The sequence below is a fragment of the Peromyscus leucopus genome, chromosome 22, assembly GCF_004664715.2.
Source record: "Peromyscus leucopus breed LL Stock chromosome 22, UCI_PerLeu_2.1, whole genome shotgun sequence".
NCBI classification, from domain to species: Eukaryota; Metazoa; Chordata; class Mammalia; order Rodentia; family Cricetidae; genus Peromyscus; species Peromyscus leucopus.
In genome coordinates this window covers 24,189,364-24,213,023 of record NC_051081.1, presented here as the reverse complement: position 1 = coordinate 24,213,023, position 23,660 = coordinate 24,189,364, and the positions used below count along the sequence as shown (strand labels likewise).

Here is a 23,660-nt window from a genome sequence, read left to right as displayed (position 1 = left end):
GTGTGTGTGTGTGTGTGTGCTTGGTGGGACCTGGGGAGAAGCTCTCCAGCTACAACAATGTCTGAAACTCCAAATTCCAATATGTATTTGATCAAGCAAGGGGTGTGAGGTACACTGATGTGAGAGAGGCCCTTTGGCTCTTTTTAAACACTATGGGCAGGCAGCTGAACGATGATGATGTCTGTTCATCACGGAGATATTTACCAAGTGGAGGCTAAGGGAGGTGGCTGGTAGGTTCACTTGAATCAGTGTAACTCTGTGGGTGGCCACTATTACCACGGAGGAACCCTGGTCCTAACTGACATGATCTACATAATCCAGTTTTGGTAGCAAGGAGCCAAGCTGTGGAGACAGATCTGGCCCTGCTCTCTATTTCCATGAACTGACTATGCTAATTCAGTATAATTGATCTCAAAGGCCTCTGAAACCTCGTTTGTAAATGGGGTAAAATGTAAGCGTTCATTTGTATGGATGTTAAAGAGTGATCTTACAAAGCAATGTAAAAAGGCCTAGCCTGGTACCTGGAAGGTGGTAGTTGCGGGGGGTGGGGGGAAGAAAACAAAAACAAAACCCCCAAAACTCCAGTATCTATTATCACGTTTTCAGAATTTTTTGTTCCATCAATAACAGACATTATGGTGATGGCATTCATCACAGTTTCCTTCAGTAAGGTGATTTGGGGCTAATAGATTTTCTGTAGGGTGATGGGAGAATGTATTTTGGTCTGCGATGTCTAGAAATGATGGTAGCAATGGACACAATAGTGAACATTTATTTGGGCTTACTAGGTTAAGCGTTATACACAGGTTCCCACTTAATGTAGACCACCCTATAATGTGTACACCTATAATTACCTCTATTTTATAGATTAGACAAATAAAGTGCAAAGAGTAAGGAATGTGCTCAAAGTTACATTACCAATGGGAGGCAAAGCTGAGATTCATCACAAAGGAGCAGGACTCTTGTAGGAGATTTGCTTGTGTTTTTACTCTGAGACTGCCAATGGAGTTGGGCCTTGGTTCAGAGGGCACAGGCCACATTTAGCTGGCAGGAGTGGACCACAGAGTTCTCTGGGGGACTCAGGGGACATGGACACACAAGAGGAATATGGAGGGCCCAAAGGAGATGGGCAGGCCTTTTGGAGCAGAGAAGCAATGGAGATTAGAGGTTGCTGATCGTTTTCTCTGTCACTCTGTGAATCTACCAGGTTTTACCTCAATATCTGACTTCTGATCTTTTTTTATTAATAAACCAATAAAAGAAAAATGTTATATCTGGTACCCAATGTAGGGCTCAAAAACCCAAACATAGGGGCTGAAAAAGCTATGAAAAGTTCTGAACAAGAAGCCAGATGTGGATTCCTAGTTCTTCAGTCTCCCAGGCCGGCCAGTGTCAGAGGCACATGAGAGATGCCAGGAGACACAAAACAAATAAGACACACAGAAAGAGAGGTTACAGCCATGAGCCACGTGGCAGCACATAGATTAATAAAAGTAGGTTAATTAAAGTTCTAAGAGCTAGTTAGTGATAAGCCTAAGCTAAAGGCTGAGCTTTCATAATTGATAAAAAGCCTCTGTGTTGTTATTTGGGAGCTGGCTGGCAGGACAAAAGAGACCCATTACATAGGGCTTTGGTTGGAGGGCAGATTTCTTCATCATCAGTCCTGGGGGGTGGGGCAACTGAAAAGACGAGACCACAGACACATCATAAAACTGAAAAGAGCTGAAAGAAAATACCAAGAACCCTTGTCTCATCTGCCATCAACTATAACTACCCAATGTTACAATGGCTGTGCATGAGAAAGAAAATGAATAAAATCATTTTCTGTGGAAGCACCAGATCAGCTTCTTGAGCAAAACACTATACTGAAAAGGGCTAGAAACAGGCTACAAGGGAGCTGCTTTCATGGAAGGCCCTCTGTTCTTCTAGAACATTAGGAGAGCTGTAACTGACATCAAAGTCATTGCTTAGTCCTTGATTTCAGGCTTTTCTTGGATCACGTTTATTTTGTCTTTCTCTGCAATACCCCCAAACAGGCATAAGTAAACCTATTTTTAAAATAGTACCAGGGTTCTCATAATTCTACATTTGAAGCATGATTCTATTACTTTTATTATGAAACTTAATAACATGGAGTCTATCAGAGTACAAATTCAGTTTGAATTAATTCAGCAGCATTTGGCTGATTTTGAAAAGGGAAAAGAAAACATATTTGGGTCTCCAACACATAGGGGCATTACTAGTTGTCATCTCATGCCAACTGGTTTGTGATATAGAAACTCACTTTCTATTTCTAAGATAATCCAGGCCCAGCTTTCTCTCTCTCTCTCTCTCTCTCTCTCTCTCTCTCTCTCTCTCTCTCTCTCTCTCTCTCTCTCTCTCTGTTTTCTGAGACAGGGTTTCTCTCTGTGCAGCCCTGGACGCCATGTATATCACTTTGTAGACCAGGCTGGCCTCGAACTCGCAGAGATCTGCCTGCCTCTGCCTCCCGAGTCCTGGGATTAAAGGCGTGCGCCACTACCGCCTGGCTATTCACCTGCCCCACCGTCACTGTGTACGAGCCTACCCTTTTACTCCTATGCTCTTGTTATAATTCTGGAACACTTATCATCTCCTTGAATCCTCTCAAGTCATCTCTGCTTCAAGTCCCAGTCTAGAGTGGGAAAATCATGTGCCTTGGAGCTAGAGGTCTTGATCGAACTAGAGGTAACTTCCAAGGATCTGATGGAGAAACGGTACTTTCACCCACCCACCCCCACCTGTCTCCTCTTCTCACCTATAGGGCTGTGATGGAACTTCCTGGTCAGCTCAGTAACTGTAGCAATTGACCCTGTGAATCTAGACAGCACATGAGACACCCAGCATGTTCCTTTGTCCTGGGGATAATTATTCCACCCAGATGGACTCAAACCATCTTCATTTTAAGTCTGGATAAATATAGACACTACTTAAGGTAAGAAAATAGAGGCAACAAACAGAAGATGTCAGTGTTTAACCACCATCAGCCAGCGCTTGGATGGGAGCAGGCAGGTGACATTCAAGGACAGGTGTTCTGGAGGGGATGCTGAAACGTTTTGGTGATTTAAGTGTTGAGTTCCCATTTGGCTGTGATTTGGTGTGGATCCCGGAATTATCTCATTCCTGCTTAAGTGTATGTAACTATGTGAGCTAAAAACACACAGGTGCCCATCAAAAGCCTAAGAGCTCACGCACTGTTCCAGCATTTCTGCAGATTTAGAAACAGAACTAAAGTTGGGGATAAGTCGAGCAGGTGTATAAGTCTGTGTAAAGTTTTCCTTAATACAGAGTTCTTAATGTCCGATATCTTTGATAAAATAAATGGTTACTTCATATAATATTTTACAACTCAAAATCATAAGAGTACTCTAAGTGTTCATGACACACTATTATTCAGTGACAAAGCAGGTCATGTGATATGTGAAAGATTAGTTCGTTTCAAAAGTGTGGGTCAATAAGTCAGATAGGCTTGTGTGAATATTTTTGTGCAATTTCTTTAAACATTATAGAAATGTAAAATTTGAAAGCTGCCAGAATGTTAATTGATGGTGAGACTGTATATTTCACAGCTCATTAATATATCCTGTCTTATTTACAAAGGACATGTGTTGTTATTTGTGTTATTAAAAGGCTCATAATAAACATAGACACTAAAAATAGGCTTATAAGCGATGCAGTTTATATAGGCAGAAATGAGAGTTGGGTTTAAGAATCTTTTTTTCTGGTACTTTTGGCTATTCCAATGGTCAGAGTTAAGCCAGGCAGATGGAAAGCATCATACATACAACATACAGAATGGAAATGTTTAAAAGGGTATAGAGGCTGGAGAGGGAGTTGTGTAAGAGACCAAATAGGGGGCATCCTGGCCATCAGGGCTTAGCTTGGAGCTTAGGTTCAGGAATGTGTCCAGGATAGGGCAAGTTACAAAGAAGAGCAGATTTTTTTTCTTTCTTTAAACAAACAAACAAACAAAAAATCATTTTTTTTAAAGACAGGGTAAATCTTACCATATAGCCCTGGCTGGTTCAAAACTAGTTATGTAGCCCAGGCTGCCCTTCCATTCACAGAGATTTGCTTATGTCTGCCTCACAAGTACAGGGATTAAAGGCTAGGACCATTGTGCTCAGCTGAGGAGCATGACCCTTAAAGAAACGTCACCAACAGAGAGCCTCTGTGTCTCTGATTCCTTGTGTCTTCATTTCGTATCCTGTGTTACAGATACCTTATATTTCATTGACCAACAGTATGTTCTGTTGATTGCATTGCACAGAATTGCTCTGCACAGTCACTTGACCTGACAAATACCTTTTACAGGCTTGCCAAGAGATCTGTGCCTTTGAGATACTTGAGAAAGAAACACAATGCTTGCATCTTTCAGCCTTTATACTTGGGATCCTTCGAGATGTATAATTAGTACTACAAATGCTACACAGGATGCCCAGGACACCCAATGAGTTGAACCCACCTGTCCCTTTCCCACTTACCCAGAACAATAGCCCTGGGTACTTAATGCCTGCTGGCAAACATCTTCTAATCTTACAGATGCATGCCTGTTTCAGAGCACTTATACAGCTGTTGTGTGATTTTTCTTGCTTTCACCAACAATTATGAGGTGAGTTGGACAGCTGCCCTTAGCTTTACATCCCCCTCACCCACAAGGGGAAAACTGTATCTTCTCATCACTTTCCTAGATCGTGACCCATGTTTGGCACTGATAAATCTCTGTATTATCTAACTTCTGGAGCGTCTGTGAGTATTAAAGTGATTAAGTTACACAAAATTACTTTCTAGTCAATGAAACGACACAGTATAGCTGACGTTGAAACATTTCACCGTTGTGTGTATTAATTTAAAATAGTCTACCCTTAGGAAATCATCATTAATAACTCATGCCTTGGTGGGATCATGTTTTGGATATTTTCAAAGCCAGAAATAACCTAGAATATTTAGTATGGAGGGAATCAAGGAGGTTAGGGAGAAAAAATCCAGGGCACTGGGGAGAGCAGCTGTGGTAGACGTGAAATGAGAGTAGTAGCTTTCAGAGAGAGAAGAAAACACTAAATGATCAAAGGCATTATGTGAAATAGGAAGCTTAGGAAATGTAATATGTTCCCATAGCCTTAAAAACTAGACCTGTCAGTGTAAGTCCGTGGGAGAACGCTAAAGGCTTAAGTGTAAGTTGTCTGTGATTAGTGGTCTAAGGAGTTGACTGCCCTATTCAAATGTTGCCCCACCCCCACATAAAGGCTCTTCTATGACATCATAGTTTGCTTTATTTTCTTCTCAACAGCTTCTATCTTCATTACTTAAGTGACATGCCCAGAAATGGGGTAAAGGCTCCCTGGAATTCCCTACATCCCTCTACTGCTCTCTTGTGAAGTTTTGCCTAGTGCTTAGTAGGTCCTTGAGAGATGTTTCTAGAATGAATGAGGGGAAGGGATACGGAGCGGCCTGAAGCCACGCCCTGTTTGTATGATACTTCCTTTCTTGGAATATCTTTGAAAACGGGTACAGCCCTCTTTTTGAATGCCTTTAAGATGAGTGCAGAAGAAAGACAACTGGAGTTTTTTCGTGGAAGAGTGCCATGTTATTTCACAGATCATGTTAGGCTTCCTAGTTATGTATGGGTCTTGTCAGTCAAGCAATTTTACAGACTTTTATGCTTATTCCTTGTCAATAAAAATCCACCACGGACTCAGGACAACAATATTTGATTTTAGAAAATGTACTGACAGCAACTTCTTCTGGATCAACTTCTCTCTACTGACTACACGCAGGACTCCAGAAGCACAGAGCTTGGGGCAGGTAGTTCCTCCAAGGATTTCTAGAGCAGGACCATAGCAACTGCTCACTCCCACACAAGCGTCCTTACCCTCAGATCCCCACTTGACAGACAAGCTACCTTTGGGGGCTTTGGGAGCCAGTTTCAGCTATCCGAAGCCTCAGCAAGAAGGGCATTTTCATGACCATTTTGTACAACTGTGACTTCTTTGCTATTTTGTAAATACAACTCAGGAACGGCAGGCTGTAATCAGTCCTCTGCTGAGCCTGGTTGCAGGCCCTATTGGGGATCATTTTTGTTTCGAACTGCAGAGGGTTTTGCTGTTTGTCTTGACCCATGATGTTATACTATGATAACCTAATAATAGCTTGTAATTTATGAGAGACCATGTCCCAAAGCCCCCGCCCTGGGTTCCAGAGGAGGGAAAAAAAAAAAGAAAACAAGCATAATACAGTTTTCTGATAGCAAATAACAGAGCACAAATCAGCCATCTACTTTTTGTGCTTGACATACAGGATTGATATTTGCTGAGCTAAATGAAGGTCATCTGAATATGGCCACTTACCAATGAAGCATCTTTGGGATTGCATGCTGGAAAAGGTGTCTACATCATGGAAGGCACTTTGTGGATTTAACTTTTAGAATGAAGCAGGGTATATAAACAAGTAATATGAAGTTTATGCAGAATGTAAGGTCTGTGTGCTGGGGGAGCAGAGATGGGACCCAGCTGGCATTGCCCATAAATGGCAAGCCCCATGGCTTCATATTTATACCATGCATTATTCCAAATAGATACCAACATTCTTTTATACCCACGTGTGAGATTTGCCTTTCAAATTCAGTGAGCATTGTTTTTTGCGCTCTTTTCTAAAAACACCAATGAGCTTAAATTCACTCTGTTGCTCACAGTGTGTCCATGACATGGTAAAATAGTTACATTACACCTTCTTATAACCTAATGTTTTTTCTTCTTAGGCATTTGGTAGCAGTGTAGAATTCTTTGTACAGGGCAATGTGCCAATGGTTCCTGATGGATAAGTCCTGGCTTCTGTATTCTCTCCCTAATGGTTGGGATGGATTTGTACTGATAAGAGGACCAAAAGGGTGACACCTTGGGGCTACCATGAGGAGCGTGAAAAGCTGAAAGTAATGGCATGGGGCTCCTTGACACTGTGTTTTGATCAACAGACTGAACTGACCAAAGACATTCACACTTATATAACGTTAAACACAGGGGAGTGACCTGAGATTCCTCAGTGTTGATTCTATGCATCACTGTGTAAGTTTTCCCCCTCGTACACAATAATGACTGAATTAATAGTACTCCTGGGGAGAAGGTATTTGGATTGTTCTCAAGACTTCAAATCTACAGATGTACAAAGCAATAAAGATAGAAAAACACCACACTGAGCTGTGAGATGTCAGGCAAGAAGAACTTTTAGACACTTTCAAAAGTTTGTGGTAAATTCTACTCCTCTGTACTGTTTGAGGAAAGACAATTACAGTAAGATGGATAACCCAAGTTTTTATATCGACATTTCTTCAGTGCTAATTCGGAAAAGACAGAACAATAGAGTCAGAAACTGTGTGAGGGTTTGCTTGAGGCTGAAGAAAGAAATCAAGATTATGTGTAAATAGGGAGGGACCTTATTGGGATCATTCAATGCCATAAAAACAGGAGTAGGATAAAAGATGGCATAACCCAGTGAACTTACTAAACAGTCACTATGGACTTTTCTTCAAATGTGTGAATTTTAGGTTTGTAAGTAATGCCTCAGTAAAGTGTTAAAATTGTAGGATGGGCGGGCCTGAATTTAAAAGAACAGAGAAGTGGTCTTTGAAATTTTTCATTATCTTGTCTTCAAATATAAAGAGAAAGAAAGAGAAACCCAACCAAGGCACCATTCTAAGTCACTTGTCACAGGCCTGCACGCTTGTTGAACTTCGGGGAGCTAAGGGGACTGATGTCCTTATTCTATATGACATTTGCCTCTTGTGACCTGTCCCTAGGACAGAAAGAAGTGGGGATTTACATTCACTCAAAACACCAAAGAATCACAACGGGATTTCAAGCATAAGAAGACATGCACACATGGTTCAGCATGCACACATACACACATAGCATCTCTTTTCTACTGATGCCCTTGCTTTGACTGGCAGAGAGTATAGTAGTATGTCTCAGATAAGACAGAATGGAATATTTTTAGCTCCTCTTATCCTTGCGATTCTAATGAGGTTGAGTGAAATTGGCTGGCATGCGATTGGGCTCTAACCCAAAGCCTCCACAAGGCTTCAGGCTGGCATGACACATGCTGAGGATCTCTGCTCCCTGCACTGCCTCCTGAGAGATGACGTCATTGCCATCCTCCTGGTCACCATCCAGCCTTGTGTTCAATACCAGGTGTTTTTACAGGGTTGGGAAAAATTAAGTTCAGTAACTGCTAATGGGACGCTTGAAAGTTTTCTTGAAAGACTTATAATGTAGACTCTTCGTCTGAGCAGAAAAAATAAAGGCTGCAAGTAGTTTTGAAATGGATCTCCCAGGTGCTTACATGTGTTCCGGGCTCTCTGTACTGTCTTCTTTTGCAGAGTGTTTCACTCTAGAGCCAAAGGCAGCCATGGTATGGGCGACAGAACAGTTCTTAGGAAATCTGGTGTCCAGCCTTCTTTTGTTTCACTGTCTCTGTCAAGTTTTGCTCTTTTAAGTTTCTTTCAACTCCAGTTGCATCACTTAACCGCGGGTGGCTGCTCCTGGCTGCCCAGGGGTTAAGACAGGGTCTCCAGGAAAGCTACCAGAGTGACTAATGCTGCCCTGGGGCAGCTTCTGTGGCATGGTCCCTGGGTGGCCTTGCCTCCAGCCTGACTGTAGGCCTGACAGTCCCTTTTGAGCAGTTCTGACCTTTCTTGGTAGTAAAGACACTGGCTGTCTAATGTTAGAGTATCAGGAGAGTAAACATTCCTGCCACGATGTAGCCTCTCAGAGGAGCCGAGATACCGTGGGCGCTGGGGAATCTAGGCAGCGGGTGGACCGTTTGGAATGACAGGAAATGTTTATCATCTAACTAGGTATGCATACACACTGTAAGGTGGCTCTCCTTGAGCATGTGTGTCTGACTTGAGGTGCCAGTGTTCTGAGGCTGAAGCTTACGAAGATGCAGTACAATTGCAGGACACAAAGACCCTAGGGATTCCCACTCACCCAAAGCCCCAGCATACTGTGTCAGTGGGGACCGGACTATCATTTATGTAGTTATCTGTGCTTTGATAGGTCTGGGGCTAAATACCCTGGGAGGACTCACCTTTTTAACTAGCAGAATGAATGAGAAGAATAAGAGATCGAACATTTCTTTTTGTGTCTGCTTTACCTGGTGCCAGGTCCTTTAAAGAGAGGTGATTCTCACAGCAGTTCTGTCAGACATATTTTCAATGTTTCCTCTGCTGTGTGTGTATATCTTCATAGGGGTTCATATATGTGAAACTATGATATGAAGGTGAGGCTGACATCAGAAGTCTTCCTTAGTAGCTCTCTGTCTTATTCATTGAGTAAGGGTCTCTCGCTGGACCCCAAGCTTGCCGATTAGCCTAGTCTAGCTGGCCAGCTTGCTCTGTACGTTTCCTGTCTCCACATTCTGAACGCTCGAATTGCAGATTAATCTCACCTCATGCTTGCGAGACAAGCACTTTAAATGCTCAACCACGTCCTTATTTCAGAAGGATTATTATTATTTTGGTTGTGGTTGTTGTTGTTGTCTAAGCCAGGCCAGGAAAGCAAGGCTTACAGGCATCAAACAATGTGCCTCCACAGTGCTTCATGCACAATAGTAAGTATGTGTGTGGGGAGGGGTGGTTTCCACTCCGGGCCACCTGACTGACTCATCAGCTCACATTCTTTTATATCTTCTCGTTATATCCTGATCATTAGACCAGGGGAAGGGTGTGCAATCTTTCAGAAACTTAAGTCTGCAGACCGTCAACCTGTCTGTGAGCTCTGCACCAACAACATCAAGTCTTTTTGAATGCGATGTAAGAGGAAACTGAGCCAATATGACTCCCTGCTCTTCTCTATAGAGCTCAGACGGCCACTGATTTAGAATGGCTGGGTAGGATTTCCCACTGAGAGGTGCTTTGCTTGGGTAGAGTGTTGTCCTGGCCCCTTCTGGTCCAACCTCTGTGGTTAAGCAAAGGGCAGACTGAACGAGTTTCTTGACAAATCCTTGGACAGATGCTTACTCTCAATCTCCTGGAGGTTGACTTCCAAAGCTATCAGTGATCCTTTTCTTGTCTGTTGGGAGAGCATCCTGAATCTCTCTGGGCTCCACCTTCCCACATCTAGACAGCTGTGTGCTACTGGCAGTTGGACCTAGCCTTGCAATGATTAGAAACAAGGGTTCACATGCATTAGCTGTATGTGTCTGTGCTGATGAGGAATGTCTTGGCATTTTGTTTATCACTAGCTATTTCAGAGCTGAATAATGATAAGAGTTTCCAGTAGACCAAGCTTTAAAATGTTGATTTTTAAAATAATGAGTATAGGATTATAAAGAGAAGTCTTTACTAATTTTTGAAATTGTTTGAGACATAAGACCTACTTTCTGATTTTTATTCCAAAGGGAATAACAGCCTGGGATCAAGAGCTTGCATATAACCCCAGGATGGCATTTTTTTTTTTTTTTTGGTTTTTTCGAGACAGGGTTTCTCTGTGTAGCTTTGCGCCTTTCCTGGACTCATTGTAGCCAGCTGGCTCGAATCACAGAGATCCGTCTGGCTCTGCCTCCCGAGTGCTGGGATTAAAGGCGTGCGCCACCACCGCCCGGCAGGATGGCATGTTTTAAAAGTAGAAAATGTCAAAACTGAGGCACAGAGAAATGAATAATTCCAGGAAAATTTTAAGTCATATGGGAAAGAGTGTGTATACTTTAAATATCTGTTCAAAATGGCATTGCAGGATGGCTAAGAAATGAATTATCAGTTCCACAAATTCCATCCATCTGAACTTTAAGTGTGGACAAATAATTTATTCTCTTAACTTGGTGGAACATGAAAGCCTTGGTGTTCACTCTTGTGGATTTGTCTTTAGGAAGTGCCACCACCGTCTGCAACTGTAGATGTGGAACCTCGGACATTTCCACGGTGACATTGAGATGTGCATCTCCTTGAGGCAGTAATATGACTTCGGCTACATACAAGATATTTTAAGACCCACCAAGAAATAAAGCAACAGGATATGGAAAATACTTCTTACTTAAATATATATAGAATATGTTAGTTCTGAGAGCCATTAGACGCTAGGAAATTAAAAACTGAAACATAGACCATTAGTGAGTAATTTTTGTTGTAAAGAGATCACAAAAATAGTATGTTTTTAAGCACAGGGGAAAACAATTGAACAAGCTCACTTTTAGGAGCAGGAGCAAGGGGTAAAATATACAAACCGAGGTTGCAAGGGAGCAGCACTGTATCACGTAAAAATGAAATCATAGGTACTGTGAATAGAGTACACACATCTCACACCCACTTGGAGCTTTATGGACACCTGCAAAATTTCCTCTCTGGCTCATAACTTTTTCCATGTATCATCATTTTCTGATGACCTCCAATCCTTTTGACATTGTTCAGAAGTGATCTTGGCATTAGTTCTGAGATAATTCCTGCATTGTATGTCAGTGTTCAGAATATACTATTTAATCCTCTAATCAATTATATTTGAACTGCCATGTAGTATTACTGCCCGTTTCTCAGGTATGAGAACTAAGGCTTGGAGAGTCCAGACACCTCTTAGGCCCTGTGAATAACAGGACAGAGACCTGAACTGAACTCTTGGTGCACATCGGCACTGCAGGAAGAGAACGTGGTGGATAGTCAATAGAATCAGCTTCATCCCAAATTCTTCCGTGGTATTTTAGAATCTGAGGGTGCTATCATTCAAAAATGATACAAAGCTCCCCCCATCCCAAATAAGAGCTTCTGTTTGTGAATTTTTCTATATACAAACTGAAAAAAAAAAGTTCAAAGCCATCTAGAATTGTGTTTCCTTTCATGTCTTAAAACCTCCAGAGGGAAATAATTCCTACATGACATATTTCAAAGGATAAAGGGATAGTCAGAACACTAAAGGAAATAGAAAGTCTTACAGTGCCAGAGGGTAAAAGACAGTCTAGAATACCCATGCTTTGGAAATGCTCTGGTCTCTAGTGAGCAGCTGGCAGCGGGAAGCTTGAGGGGACAGTGGGCAAGCATCAGGTACAGACTGGCTGATACACTGCAGAAAGACCGAGGCCAGGCATTGGGGGTGGGAGGCAAAATACTCGCAACTGCTCAATCCCTAAGAGGTTTCCTTGTAACACCAGAAGAATGTTTTCTTCTATCTGAATCCAACGTAAACAAGAGGGAAAGGAAAGCCTGTATCTAGAATCCAGGCTATGAAGCAGACTGTCTTGGCCCCACAGACAGGATTTATCTGAGTAAATTCTGTGAGTGAAATGTCCAATCAAGGGAGGCCTCTCAGTTTCAACAGGCTGAGAGCCAAGTGTTTTTGCTCTTGTGTCCTCATTCAATCTTGAGTTTCCTTTTCTTTAGAAACAGAGAGATGTGATGTAGTTTTGGACTAGGGGGACAACAGAGTATACCTAAACATTTAAAAGTAGTGGTCTGAGTTCTGGGTCTTAGGAGCAGGAATCATAGGAGAGAAAAGAAGAAGCAGAGGCAAAAATTTGTCTTGTTGCTCAACACAGTTCCCAGTACACACAAAAGTATGAATGAGAAAGAGACGTTTCTCCCCTGAGGTCCTCTGCGCCTTTCGGCTTTGCCCTTTGCCCTCTTTACAGCAATGGCTTTCTCACATGTGCTCTGTCCCTCAGGGACCAGCCACACTCTGAAATATTCTGTATTTGTCTTCCTCCATAATCAGAGATGCTCAGCAGTCTCTAGAGAGCTTTAGGAAGGGTCTGACTGAGTCAATTAACGCTAATGAGTAAATGACTGGTTTGCCCATTCTCGTGTGTGTGTGTGTGTGTGTGTGTGTGTGTGTGTGTGTGTGTGTGTGTGTTAGACAATAATAATGTTCAAGAACAAAACCAAGAGGCCAGTGAGATGCATTAGTAGGTAAATGTGTAAATGAAGCCGCTGAGACTGATGACTTAAGATTGAGAAAGAAGAAAACAGACTTCCACAGCTTGTCTACAGAGAAAGAGAGAGAGAGAGAGAGAGAGAGAGAGAGAGAGAGAGAGAGAGAGAGAGAGAAAGAGAGAGAAAGAGAAAGAGGGAGAGGGAGAGGAGAGAATAAATAAAAATGTAGTGAACAAAAAAGAACCTCAACCCTCATGAAGTAATAAAGCTGTACAGAAAAGAAACTGATGATACAAAACCAATTGAGTGGTCTGTTTGACACTTGGAGGTTACCCATTAAGGTTAAACATAATTGTCGACGAGCAAACAGTTCTGTGCACATGAAGGGGAAGAGTGTTTCACAGCCAGGGAAACCCTGAGATAGCAACTAATTCAGTGGTGGAGAACTGAAACAGAGTAGCAAGCCCAAAGCTCAGTGGGCAGAGGGAACAGAGGGGCATGTCATGGGATGGCTAGATGACGTCAGTCTGGAAGGGAGACTGACGCCTCTGAGCTTGACCCTAAGTGAGACCATAAGCAGTACTTTGGTCTGCTTTACTTCTTCAAAAGACCCCCGTAGAAGCAGAGAGACAGGTAGGAGGCTGCTTGCAGGGTCTGAATAAGGAACAGTTCTGAGACGGAAGTGGGGGGGGCAGTTATGTGGACCCATTAATTACACGTTAGATGGAAGGCATGCTGGAGTTGAAGATGAAGGAAAAATAAGAATCAAGGCCTCCTGGACGGATGATGATATTGGTTTTTCTGAAAAGGTCAAACCTGGAGAGAACATGTTTGGTGGAAGAACTGAAGTCACTGGGCTGCTGAAATTGTCACCTCTGTTTGGATATGACAGTGAGCTGCAAATCACACATCACATTCCGGACAAAGAGGCAGGGAAGGTCAATGCTATGTGACTCAGCTCAGGGGTAAGCAGGGGCCGATACTGTGCATCCGGTAAGCACTGGTATACAGATGGCGTGCGTGTCATGAAGACTGTTCCCATGGAATTGCGGGGAGAGAAGGGACAGGGCCGGGGACCAAGCTGTGGCTCACTCCATCAGTCCAAGGTTAGAAGACACTGCCTGGAAGCCTCTTCCTGCACCTAGAAAGGTGACCGAGAAAAGGGGCCTTGCTCCACTGACAGGTGTGGCTTTCAAGCACTAGGAAGAGCGAGGACCCTTATGAGTAGCCCCCTCTCCCCCGACCCAGCACACAAATGAGCTCTTGGCACGCGCTGGTCTGATGAGAGAAAAGTTCTGTCACCCTCAAAGCCACACACTTTCCCCCATAGATTAGGAATAATATAGTAAGAGGTATTTTTAATGAGACATGTGGGCATTCAGTCCTGCCCTGAGGCTGGAAGAATAGTATGGGGAAGTTGTCAGCGGCTGTCTGGTCCTCACAGAGTCTACATAGCAGAGTCTTCAGCAGAAAGAGAAAGCAGTTCATCAGACCGTAGGCAGTAGCCCTTCTGCTTTAGAAATGTCAAGACATCAGCTGAGTCCTACGGCCGGTGCTGACTAAGAGCAGGCTCAAGTGAAGAGCATTCATTTCCCTTTTTGTCTTCATTTTGTCCACTTATGAAAATCAAGTGTTGTGTCCCAGAAACAACAGCATCATTTCCCTTTTCTTTTTAGGTGTCTGGGATACAATAAAACAGATGTCAGGATCGGTAGGATGAATAAAGCCACATGGTATATTCATTTAGCATGTTTAATTTGCATAGTTTTTTGAAATGTGGGTATTTCACATACACACACAGAGACATATATACATGCACACATATATACATATATGTGTACACACACACATACATTCTGAAATTTCCTGTAAATATCTTATTTAGGGAGCATGATGTATAGTTAATATTGTAATAAATCACAGAAGACTTTCCCACACTGCAGCAAAGAGTGCTGTAGCCCAGTGGGAAACATTTCTGATAGAGCAGAAAAGCCATTGAAACAACTAATGGTTTTGTTGTATTCTCCTAATAAGAAGTCAGTTCTTATGCTCCATTTTTTTTTTTTTTTTGGTATATAGTATGGTTGAAGTTTATCAAAGCCACAGGTAAGCCATTGGTGCTATGGTCCTCTCTCTCTTTTGACTGCTGGCTGGTCGCAGAACTTGGGAGTTAGTCTGTCATATGACTGAGCCCACAATCAAGGGGCCGTCACAAGCTCCATGTCTTATCCCAACAGGATGGGGGAATTTGAGAAGGGGCAAGTCCTGGCCTATGAGAAGAGAAGACTGGAATTTCTCATGGTCAGGAGACTCAAACAACCACCACATTATCCTATTACTCTTGCCACAGAGCAGAGCATCACTCACGCCCCATCAGAGGAGCTCCTTGCCGTGGATGGAAATTAACAAAGAGATTCGCAACTGGACAGTGTGAAGTGAGGGGATGAGAGACTTTGGAGCACTCAACAGCTCCAAAAGTGGACATATTGATCAAATCCTTCCTTTCAAGGCTTAGGGAACTATGTAGACCAAGGAGGTGGAAAGATTGTCAGGGCCACAGGTGGTGAATGACTCCAAGGAAACAGGATCTTCCAGACAGAAGAGTACTGATACAGATGTGAACTCACAGAGACTGCGGCAGCACACACAAGACCTGCACAGGTTCGAACCTGCACAAGGACACAATCCCAGCACTGAAAAGGGAAGGGGACACAAACTTACACCCGTAACCAAGGAGCTATTTGGAATTGATACCTGCTGGGAAAGGGAAAATCAGTTTTTTCCAATGGAGTGTCACGGTGTATATCATCCATACTCCAGGGCATGCCCCATGCCCAGGAGTAGCTTGCTAACACAGCATGAACTCAATGGTGTTATTGCATGTGTGCTTTTCTGTTTGGGGGCGTTGCATAAATCATCCTTTACCTGGCACTGAGGTTCCAAGAGCGACAAACACCACCGCAGTCACGGAATCTTTCAGACCAATGGTGCAGCCAAAGTGGGAAGCCAGATCTCCAATGAAGGCTGTCAGGAGACCAATCATGAGGATGGAGACGATGAAACAGGCCCAGCCATTCCAGTATTCTGTTGGGGGGACGAAGGCAAACAGAACCTTCCAGAACACCGTGAGAAAGTGCATCACGTAATCAAAACAGGAGGGCAGCTTCTCCTCCCCACAATCATCGTCATCATCATCTTCCCCTAGAAAAGAAAACAAAGCACATTTCATTAAGACCCAGCTACTGGGGATGACTTCTGTTCCCTGCATCTCCTTCTAGATTGTTGTCATGCTCCTCTGAGGGACAGGAGGCCATCAGAGGTCAATGAAGCTTAGGGCTTTCTAAAAGTCAACCATCAAGAACTAATCATTGATCATGGTACTCAGGAACCACTTCACTGTGGCTCAGTGGTCAGGGGCAAAAGCTCACATGCAATCAATACACCCTTCCTACATGCTGCTCACGTTACCTCCCAGTGGGATTTGTCATCAGAGTTAATGAAGAAGATTCCTTGTCAAGAGTTGGAAAGCCAAGAGAAAAGCCCCTCTGGAAGCTCGGACAATGTTCTGCTAGAATTCTTCTCTTTCAGCTTAAAGTCTACTTGGAGATTGATAGTTGTGTGATGTCTACAGTGTGGTATTTAGTCAGGGCCCCTAAGCACAGCAATGGGCCTTTTATGCCACTCTAGATTCATCTCCTTCAACTATTTCAAACTTTGTCTTAGCCTACTAGTATTATCTACATTTTTAAACCATCATCACTTTCTCTGCCTTTAGAGCTAAAAGTGTGCCTCATATTGTAAATAGAGTTTTCCTGCCTTGCCCACAGTCAGGACAAATCTCTGTCACACGCCAGTCACACAGCTGCTCAGACCCAACCAAGTAAACACAGAGACTTATATTGCTTACAAACTGTATGGCCGTGGCAGGCTTCTTGCTAACTGTTCTTATAGCTTAAATTAATCCATTTCTATAAATCTATACCTTGCCACGTGGCTTGTGGCTTACTATAGATATGAGGTAGATCATCGAATCTACTCTGAGAAAAAAGATAAAGAAATAATAGGATAAATAGGTAGATCACTGAATCTACACTGAAGAAAAAGGGGAAGATATAAAAATGACAAAAGGTAGACTAATGAATCTATTATGAAAAGAAAAAAGAGAAAATATGGATATGATAAGATAAAAAGGGAGATTATGGAATCTACTTTTAAAATGGAACTACTTGCTTTAAATAAGATAAGTAATGAAAATTTTTTGGTCTGAGTTTATCAGATGTTACTGGACTGGACATTGTTAATATATATAATGGAGTTTTTTTGTCTGGATCTGTCAAATGTTAATGGACTAGACATTGTTAATGTAATCTTGACTGTATATTGCATATACTTATTGAAGATAGTTTTTCTTGTATTAGTTATAAGCTTTTTTAATTTTAGACAAAAAGAGAGGAAATGTGGTGGTATTGTGTATTCTAATAAATTTATCTGGGGTCAGAGAACAGACAGCCACTAGATACAAAGGCTAGAAAATGGTGGCACTCACACCTTTAATCCTAGCATTCCAGAGATAGAAATCCCTCTGGATCTCTGAGTTCAAGGCCACATTGGAAATAGCCAAGCATGGTGACACACGCCTTTAATCCCAGAAAGCCAGCCTTTAATCCCAGGGAGTGGTGGTAGAAAGCAGAAAGATATATAAGGCGTGAGAACCAGAAACTAGAGGCATTTGGCTGGTTCAGCTTTTGGCTGGTTAAGCATGTGGCTGGTTAAGCATTCAGGCTTTTGAGCAGCAATTCAGCTGAGAGCCATTGGGATGAGGACTCAGAGGCCTCCAGTCTGAGGAGACAAGACCAGCTGAGGATCCGGCGAGGTGAGATAGCTGCGGCTGTTCTGTCTCTCTGATCTACCAGCATGGACCCCAATAACTCGCCTCAGGTTTGATTTTATTAATAAGAACTTTTAAGATTCCTGCTACAGCTTACCAGCATCTTCACATGCTGCTTGTCATGGTGGCAGCTGGCAGTGACTCCTTCCGCCTTCCTGTTCTCTCAATTCTCCTCTCTGTTAGTCCCGTCTATACTTCCTGTCTGGCCACTGGCCAATCAGTGTTTTATTTATTGACCAATCAGAGCAATTTGACATACAGACCATCCCACAGCACCATATTCTTCTCTCTCCATTGTTCTCCTCCACTTATCCATTAAAATGCCTCCCACCCTTCTTCAGAGCCACCGTGGCTCCAGATACTTATAACTTTGGGTGAATGGTTCTCGGTGTGCTCCCTGAGCAACAGCACTGTGGAACTATTAGAAATGCAAATTCTCAATCTCACTGAATGTGACAAGAAATTTGGGCTTGAATAAACCCTCCTTGTGATTTGATGGCATGTTCAACTTTGAAAGCTGCTGCTTTATCTAAAATTAGGCCTGTTTGATATCTTCTCCTCTCCAGTTGACTGTGAGCCCTTTATGCATCTAGTATTTGGTACCATCTCCATCACTTAGGTGACCAAGCACTTGTTAACTAAAGGAATGCATGCGTGAATTTTTACTGATTTTACATCACTATGTCATTACATTATATGTAGGTAGATCACAAGTTAAATCACACTTGAACATACATAGAAAGGCAGGTGGATTGCTAGTTAAAAAGACCAGGAAGTTAATAACAATGACCTAAGACTTATTTCATTAATAGAAGATGTAAGATTTTAGTGTAAATGTAATTTATATTAAGGAAAAAAAAACCTCCATTCATGTGTTTTCACGTTATGATAGTCAATGTCACTTTTCTCAAAGTGACAGAAAATACATGTTTGTGTGTTTTGTGACTATTTTTAAAAGGAACGTCTCCCTGAACATTTTGTTGACTTCCTCCAACACCACCCGGAATTTACTTTACTTTGTTCCAACTAATATGACTGGCAGCAGGTGGGGCTGGCAGCTCTCTTCCTGACTGTGTGATATCAGAATGCCAGTACCAAGCAAATGCCTGTGCTCTTTGTGGCACAATCCAGGGTGAAGCCATCTGGGGCACAAAGAAGTGTGGAAAACTCCACACTTAAACACACTCCGGCTTGGAGCAGAGAGTGGGTGTCATGCCTGGGTTTTCTCCTGGCCATACAAAAATAGAGAGGAGGTGATGGACTGCTCTTCTGTGAGCACATAGTGACAATTATTACATAAATAGTTTGATTGTAGAAAATGTAGCCTTGTCTTTGAGGTTTTGGGAGGCAGCCAATAAGCTGTTAGGAGAAATGCTCCCCTGGATATATGGAATCACCTTTGGGGACTGCTTAGTTGAAGAACTTGAGTCAAGTGAATTGACAGAAAATTCTGCGAGTGGAAAAACATTGTTGACCTCCCAGGTTCATGCTGTAGGAGTGAGAACATGCCTTGTCCAAAAGCACAAACACTTTTTGAATAAAAGTGTCTGATATGGGCTACATGATACTCCTCCCTCCAAATCAGTGCTTTGAAGCCCTAAGTCCCGGCCCCTAGAATACAATCTTATTTAGAGACAATGCCTTTGAACAATAATGTGAGACAATGCATCCAAAAGACATTGGCTCTGGGCATGGTGGCACAGTCCTATTGTCCAGCATTTGAGAGCCAGAGGCAGGCACTAACTAGAGTTTGAGGCCAGCTTGGCTATATAGTGAGACCTTCTTGCAAGTATATATGTGCAAGCCAAGGATTTGCTCGGAAGAACCAAACCTACTCGACCTTGATGCACAGGAGATAAATTTCTTCTGTTTAAGCATCAATTTGTGGCAGTTTATTATGGCAGCTTTGGTCAACCAGCAGCAGTTCTTTGGAATCCTCATGTGTCACTACTTAAATTTGAGGTACATGTATCAGCATACCACACTGTAGCCACAACTATGCACAATTACTACGTGTCACTTAAAAACAAAGTAAACACGGCCCACGCATTTAGGAGATTTTCCTGCTTCCTATTTCTTCTCTGCCCTTTCTCTCCTTGACATCCTAACTTTTCTTTTACCCTACTTTTCTGCTCCAGATGAAAATGTGAAAGCATCAGTTTTCATAGTTCATTTTAAGGTGGGAGGTAGACAAGAACCATGTTAGTTTTGTGCCTGACTTGTGTCTAACTCCTGTCCTTCCTTCCTTCCTTCCTTCCTTCCTTCCTTCCTTCCTTCCTTCCTTCCTTCCTTCCTTCCTTCCTTCCTTCCTTCCTCCCTCCCTCCCTCCCTCCCTCCCTCCCTTCTTTTGGGGGTTAGTTTGTTTTTTATTAAGAACATTTTTTCATTCATTTTACACACAAATCAAAGATCCCCCTCTTCCCTTCTCTCACCCCCCAAGCCTCCTTCCCAACTCCCCCCCCCACACAAGAAGGCAAGGCATCCCATGGGGAGGCACATCCAATAGAGGCAAGTCCAAGCCCTTCCACCTGCCTCAAGGCTGCACGAGGTGTCCCCTCCTAGGTAGTGGGCTCCAAAAAGCCCCCTCATGCACCAGGGATGGATTCTGACTATAAGCATGTTCACCTGTACACTCTGCTAATGCACTGCAGTTTTCGGTTATAATTATTTTGTATCAGATCGTTTTCTTAACTTCCATATTTTTGGTCACTTTATAACTTCTCAGGATATATGACGAAAATATTTGGTAAACACTGAATTTATATCAATCATCCAAAGAAGCAAAGAACACTCCGCCTCTGCAAAATTATTTATTTCGAGAATGATCAAGTTTCAAAGTTTAGAGATGAACCAAAAAGCAGAGAATGAAACTTCTCAAAGAAATGACACATATAAATCAGGAGTAGATATTACATTTATTTTAAAGGTGGAAATAATAACACCTTTCCCAGGAGGGCTGTGCATGGGAATAATTAGACGATTTGTATCAAGTATCTGAAGATGCTTCAAGCTAATGATTATCATGTTGCTTATCATTGTATCCTTCTACTTAGGTGTACAGATGTGTTTTCCCATCACTATTTCATTGCTTAGTTAATACGCTGTTTCCTAATGTTATATTCTACACGTTTTAAAACAAAATAACATAAAGCACAGAGTGTTGTGGCTGGGAAGCAGAGGCAGTGAGTTTGAGGCTTAGCTGGAGCTATATAGCAAGACCCTGTCTCAAAAACTAAATCCAAACATTGTGTGTGTGTGTGTGTGTGTGTGTGTGTGTGAGAGAGAGAGAGAGAGAGAGAGAGAGAGAGAGAGAGAGAGAGAGAGAGGAGAGAGGAGAGAGAGAGAGAGAATATCCAGTAGCCTTCCAGCATTATAGAGAATCTTAAATGTTTTCATGCTTCAGTCTGAAATGTGAAGTCCACGTTGTATCTTACAGCATTTTAAAGTAGACATGTGAGGTTCATTTTTTTTCCCTTGGATCTCACTGAACTTCATAAATTTTAATGATTAGCTGACAAGTCATGTAACTATTAAAAATGACCACTGACTGCCATGTATGCTACACAATTATCCTGTCTTGGGGGAAGGACAAGAGTGTTAAGTGTGTCCATCACCTGCTGGACTATCCTTAAGATTGTTTCTTGCAAAGGGAAATTGAACATTAGCCCTCCTCCTCCATAACTTGGGAGCATTTTTTATGCCGTAGCAGGGAGTACAGCAATCTGCTGCTTCTGTAGCCTCTTGGCACAGGATTGCTTAGGGCTACAAGCTTCCTTCATGTCCCTCTTCTGAGCTAGCATGGAGAAAGGCACGTTGGTGGGTTTGCTTTTATAGGCTCCCAGTTAAATCCCTCTTATCTCAGAACCCTTCTTTTCAGCTTTATAGGGTCCACTAATGGAAAGATAAACAATCTGTGTTCCATTAATCCCTCCCAGAGCCTTATAAATGGCTTCCCTGATACATGTTGGCCTCCATAAATATAACCATAAAAATAGCCAAAGCATTAAAAGTGCAGGCAGTAGAGACGACTTCACTTCAACTATTGATGCAATAACAAGGCGTTGGCACTTTCTCTGGAGCACAGAACAAGGACATCATCAGCTCAGTGGGCCATGGGAGCTGAGCAGGAGGCTTGCCACCAGCTGATAACTTATCTTCTACAGTAAACAGGTGTTTGTTGACATCCCTCCATAGACATGGGCCTCACGGAGTGCTTTGGGAACCAGAAAAAGAAGCTGCTGGGTTGTACTGCACTTGAGTCAGAAATACTCCAAACCAGTTTCTGTTTCTCGTTGCTTGCTTTGGGAAGACACTTAAATTTCCCAAGCATCAGAGTTTGCCAACTGCCATATCACGGTGCTGCTCTGAAGACCGGCAGAGGAAAGATCTGTGTCCTTTGTGAAAACATGAAACCCTTCACAGCCGTGTGCTACAGCCCAGCATTGTTGCTTGCTGACAGGAAGGCATAAAATCAATCCAGACCCAGCAGTCTGATGTCAATGGATCTGTGTACAGCTCAACTGAACATTTATCATCACTATTTCCTCCAGCTGATTTCTTTTTAAAAAAAGGAGGGAGCACAGAGAAAGGACCTGAGGGGTTGCCTAACTAGAGACGACACTGAGTTTTTTTTTTTTTTTAAAAAAACAAAACAAAACAAAACAAAAACAAAAAACAAAGAAAAAAAAAACTTTCCCATACTGACCTTCTATCAACTTTACAGTAACCCTCTAAGGTGGGTATCATTATTCTTATCCTGTATAGGAAGACTCTCAAACTTAGGCAATTTAATTTTTTTTAAATAATAATCATTCAGTGGGTAAGCTGGGTAAGTATCTAAGTTGTGATTTGATCTAACTGCCTGAGGGAACATATTCCTACATGATGCCTCATTGAAGCAAGTAGGATTAGCATTGTTCACATACTGATTCTACCATTCCATTGCCCAGTGCCAGGTACATACAATGCTGTGCCTTCTATGAATATAAAAAAAAAAAATTGGCACATACAACCAGTCACATTTGAATTCTAGAATTTTGAGACATAATTTTTATTCACTGAGTCAGATGTATGCTGTTCTTTATGTCTTTGGGGACCATGCACACAGGGAGCCAAGCAAAGAGGCCATTGTAGTTGTGACCATTCTGGAATCTCTGCATTGGAAAACATCAAGTTCTTACTCCTGTTTCTAATGGACAAAGGTCAGCTTTCCAATTCAGAACACCTGGACCTGCATCTAACTGCCCATTCTAGAGCCTGGGAAACTGCTTGAAAGACCGTAAGTGTTTGTGTAAGGCAGACTGGGAGACACAGACTGCTGTTAGCCTGGGTCAGTGTTAGATCATCCTAGTCCTTCACAGGTATCCAATGAGTTCTCTGATCCCCCGTTCCAGAAGCTTCTCTTCTTTTACAACTTAATGTATAGAATCAAGCTAAGTGCTCCTATCCTGTTCTGTTTCGATTTCCCATTGCCTGCAGAGGTTTAGGCAGAATCTTGAAATGGAAAAGGCAAAGGAAAACATAGCCATCAGCCACTCAGCTAATTCAGCCTTTCTCTTATTCAGAGAAGGAGACAATAGCAACAACAGCAACAACAGTAGCAACAGCAACAATAGCAGCAACAACCCAAGATCTGCAATTCAACAAGCCAATTTTTATTTTCTTATTCCTGTGTACCTGTGTATGTATTTGTGTTTAGTACATAAAGCTTGAGTTACGTTCAGTAGCATTTTACTATCTTGTTCTTGCCATGACTTAAATGTTCTTTTCCTTTCCCCTTTTACATACTTGTAAGTTATTTTTATTACGAATCACCATTTCCTGGTCTTAATGGTTTCTATGTATCATAAGCTCAGTGACCCACCCAAAAGCAAGTCCTGAAGATTCACCTCTTGTTCTAGGTCTGGA

At 42.4% G+C, this 23,660-nt stretch overlaps 1 protein-coding gene across 1 annotated transcript in view; it reads right to left on the bottom strand.

Moving 5' to 3' along the window:
- Positions 1-23,660, bottom strand: part of Slc8a1 (solute carrier family 8 member A1) — a 473,024-nt gene that overhangs the window by 16,719 nt on the left and 432,645 nt on the right. The window contains 1 exon segment of the mRNA XM_037198015.1: positions 15,791-16,066. Within this exon segment, the coding sequence (XP_037053910.1) occupies positions 15,791-16,066 (276 nt within the window).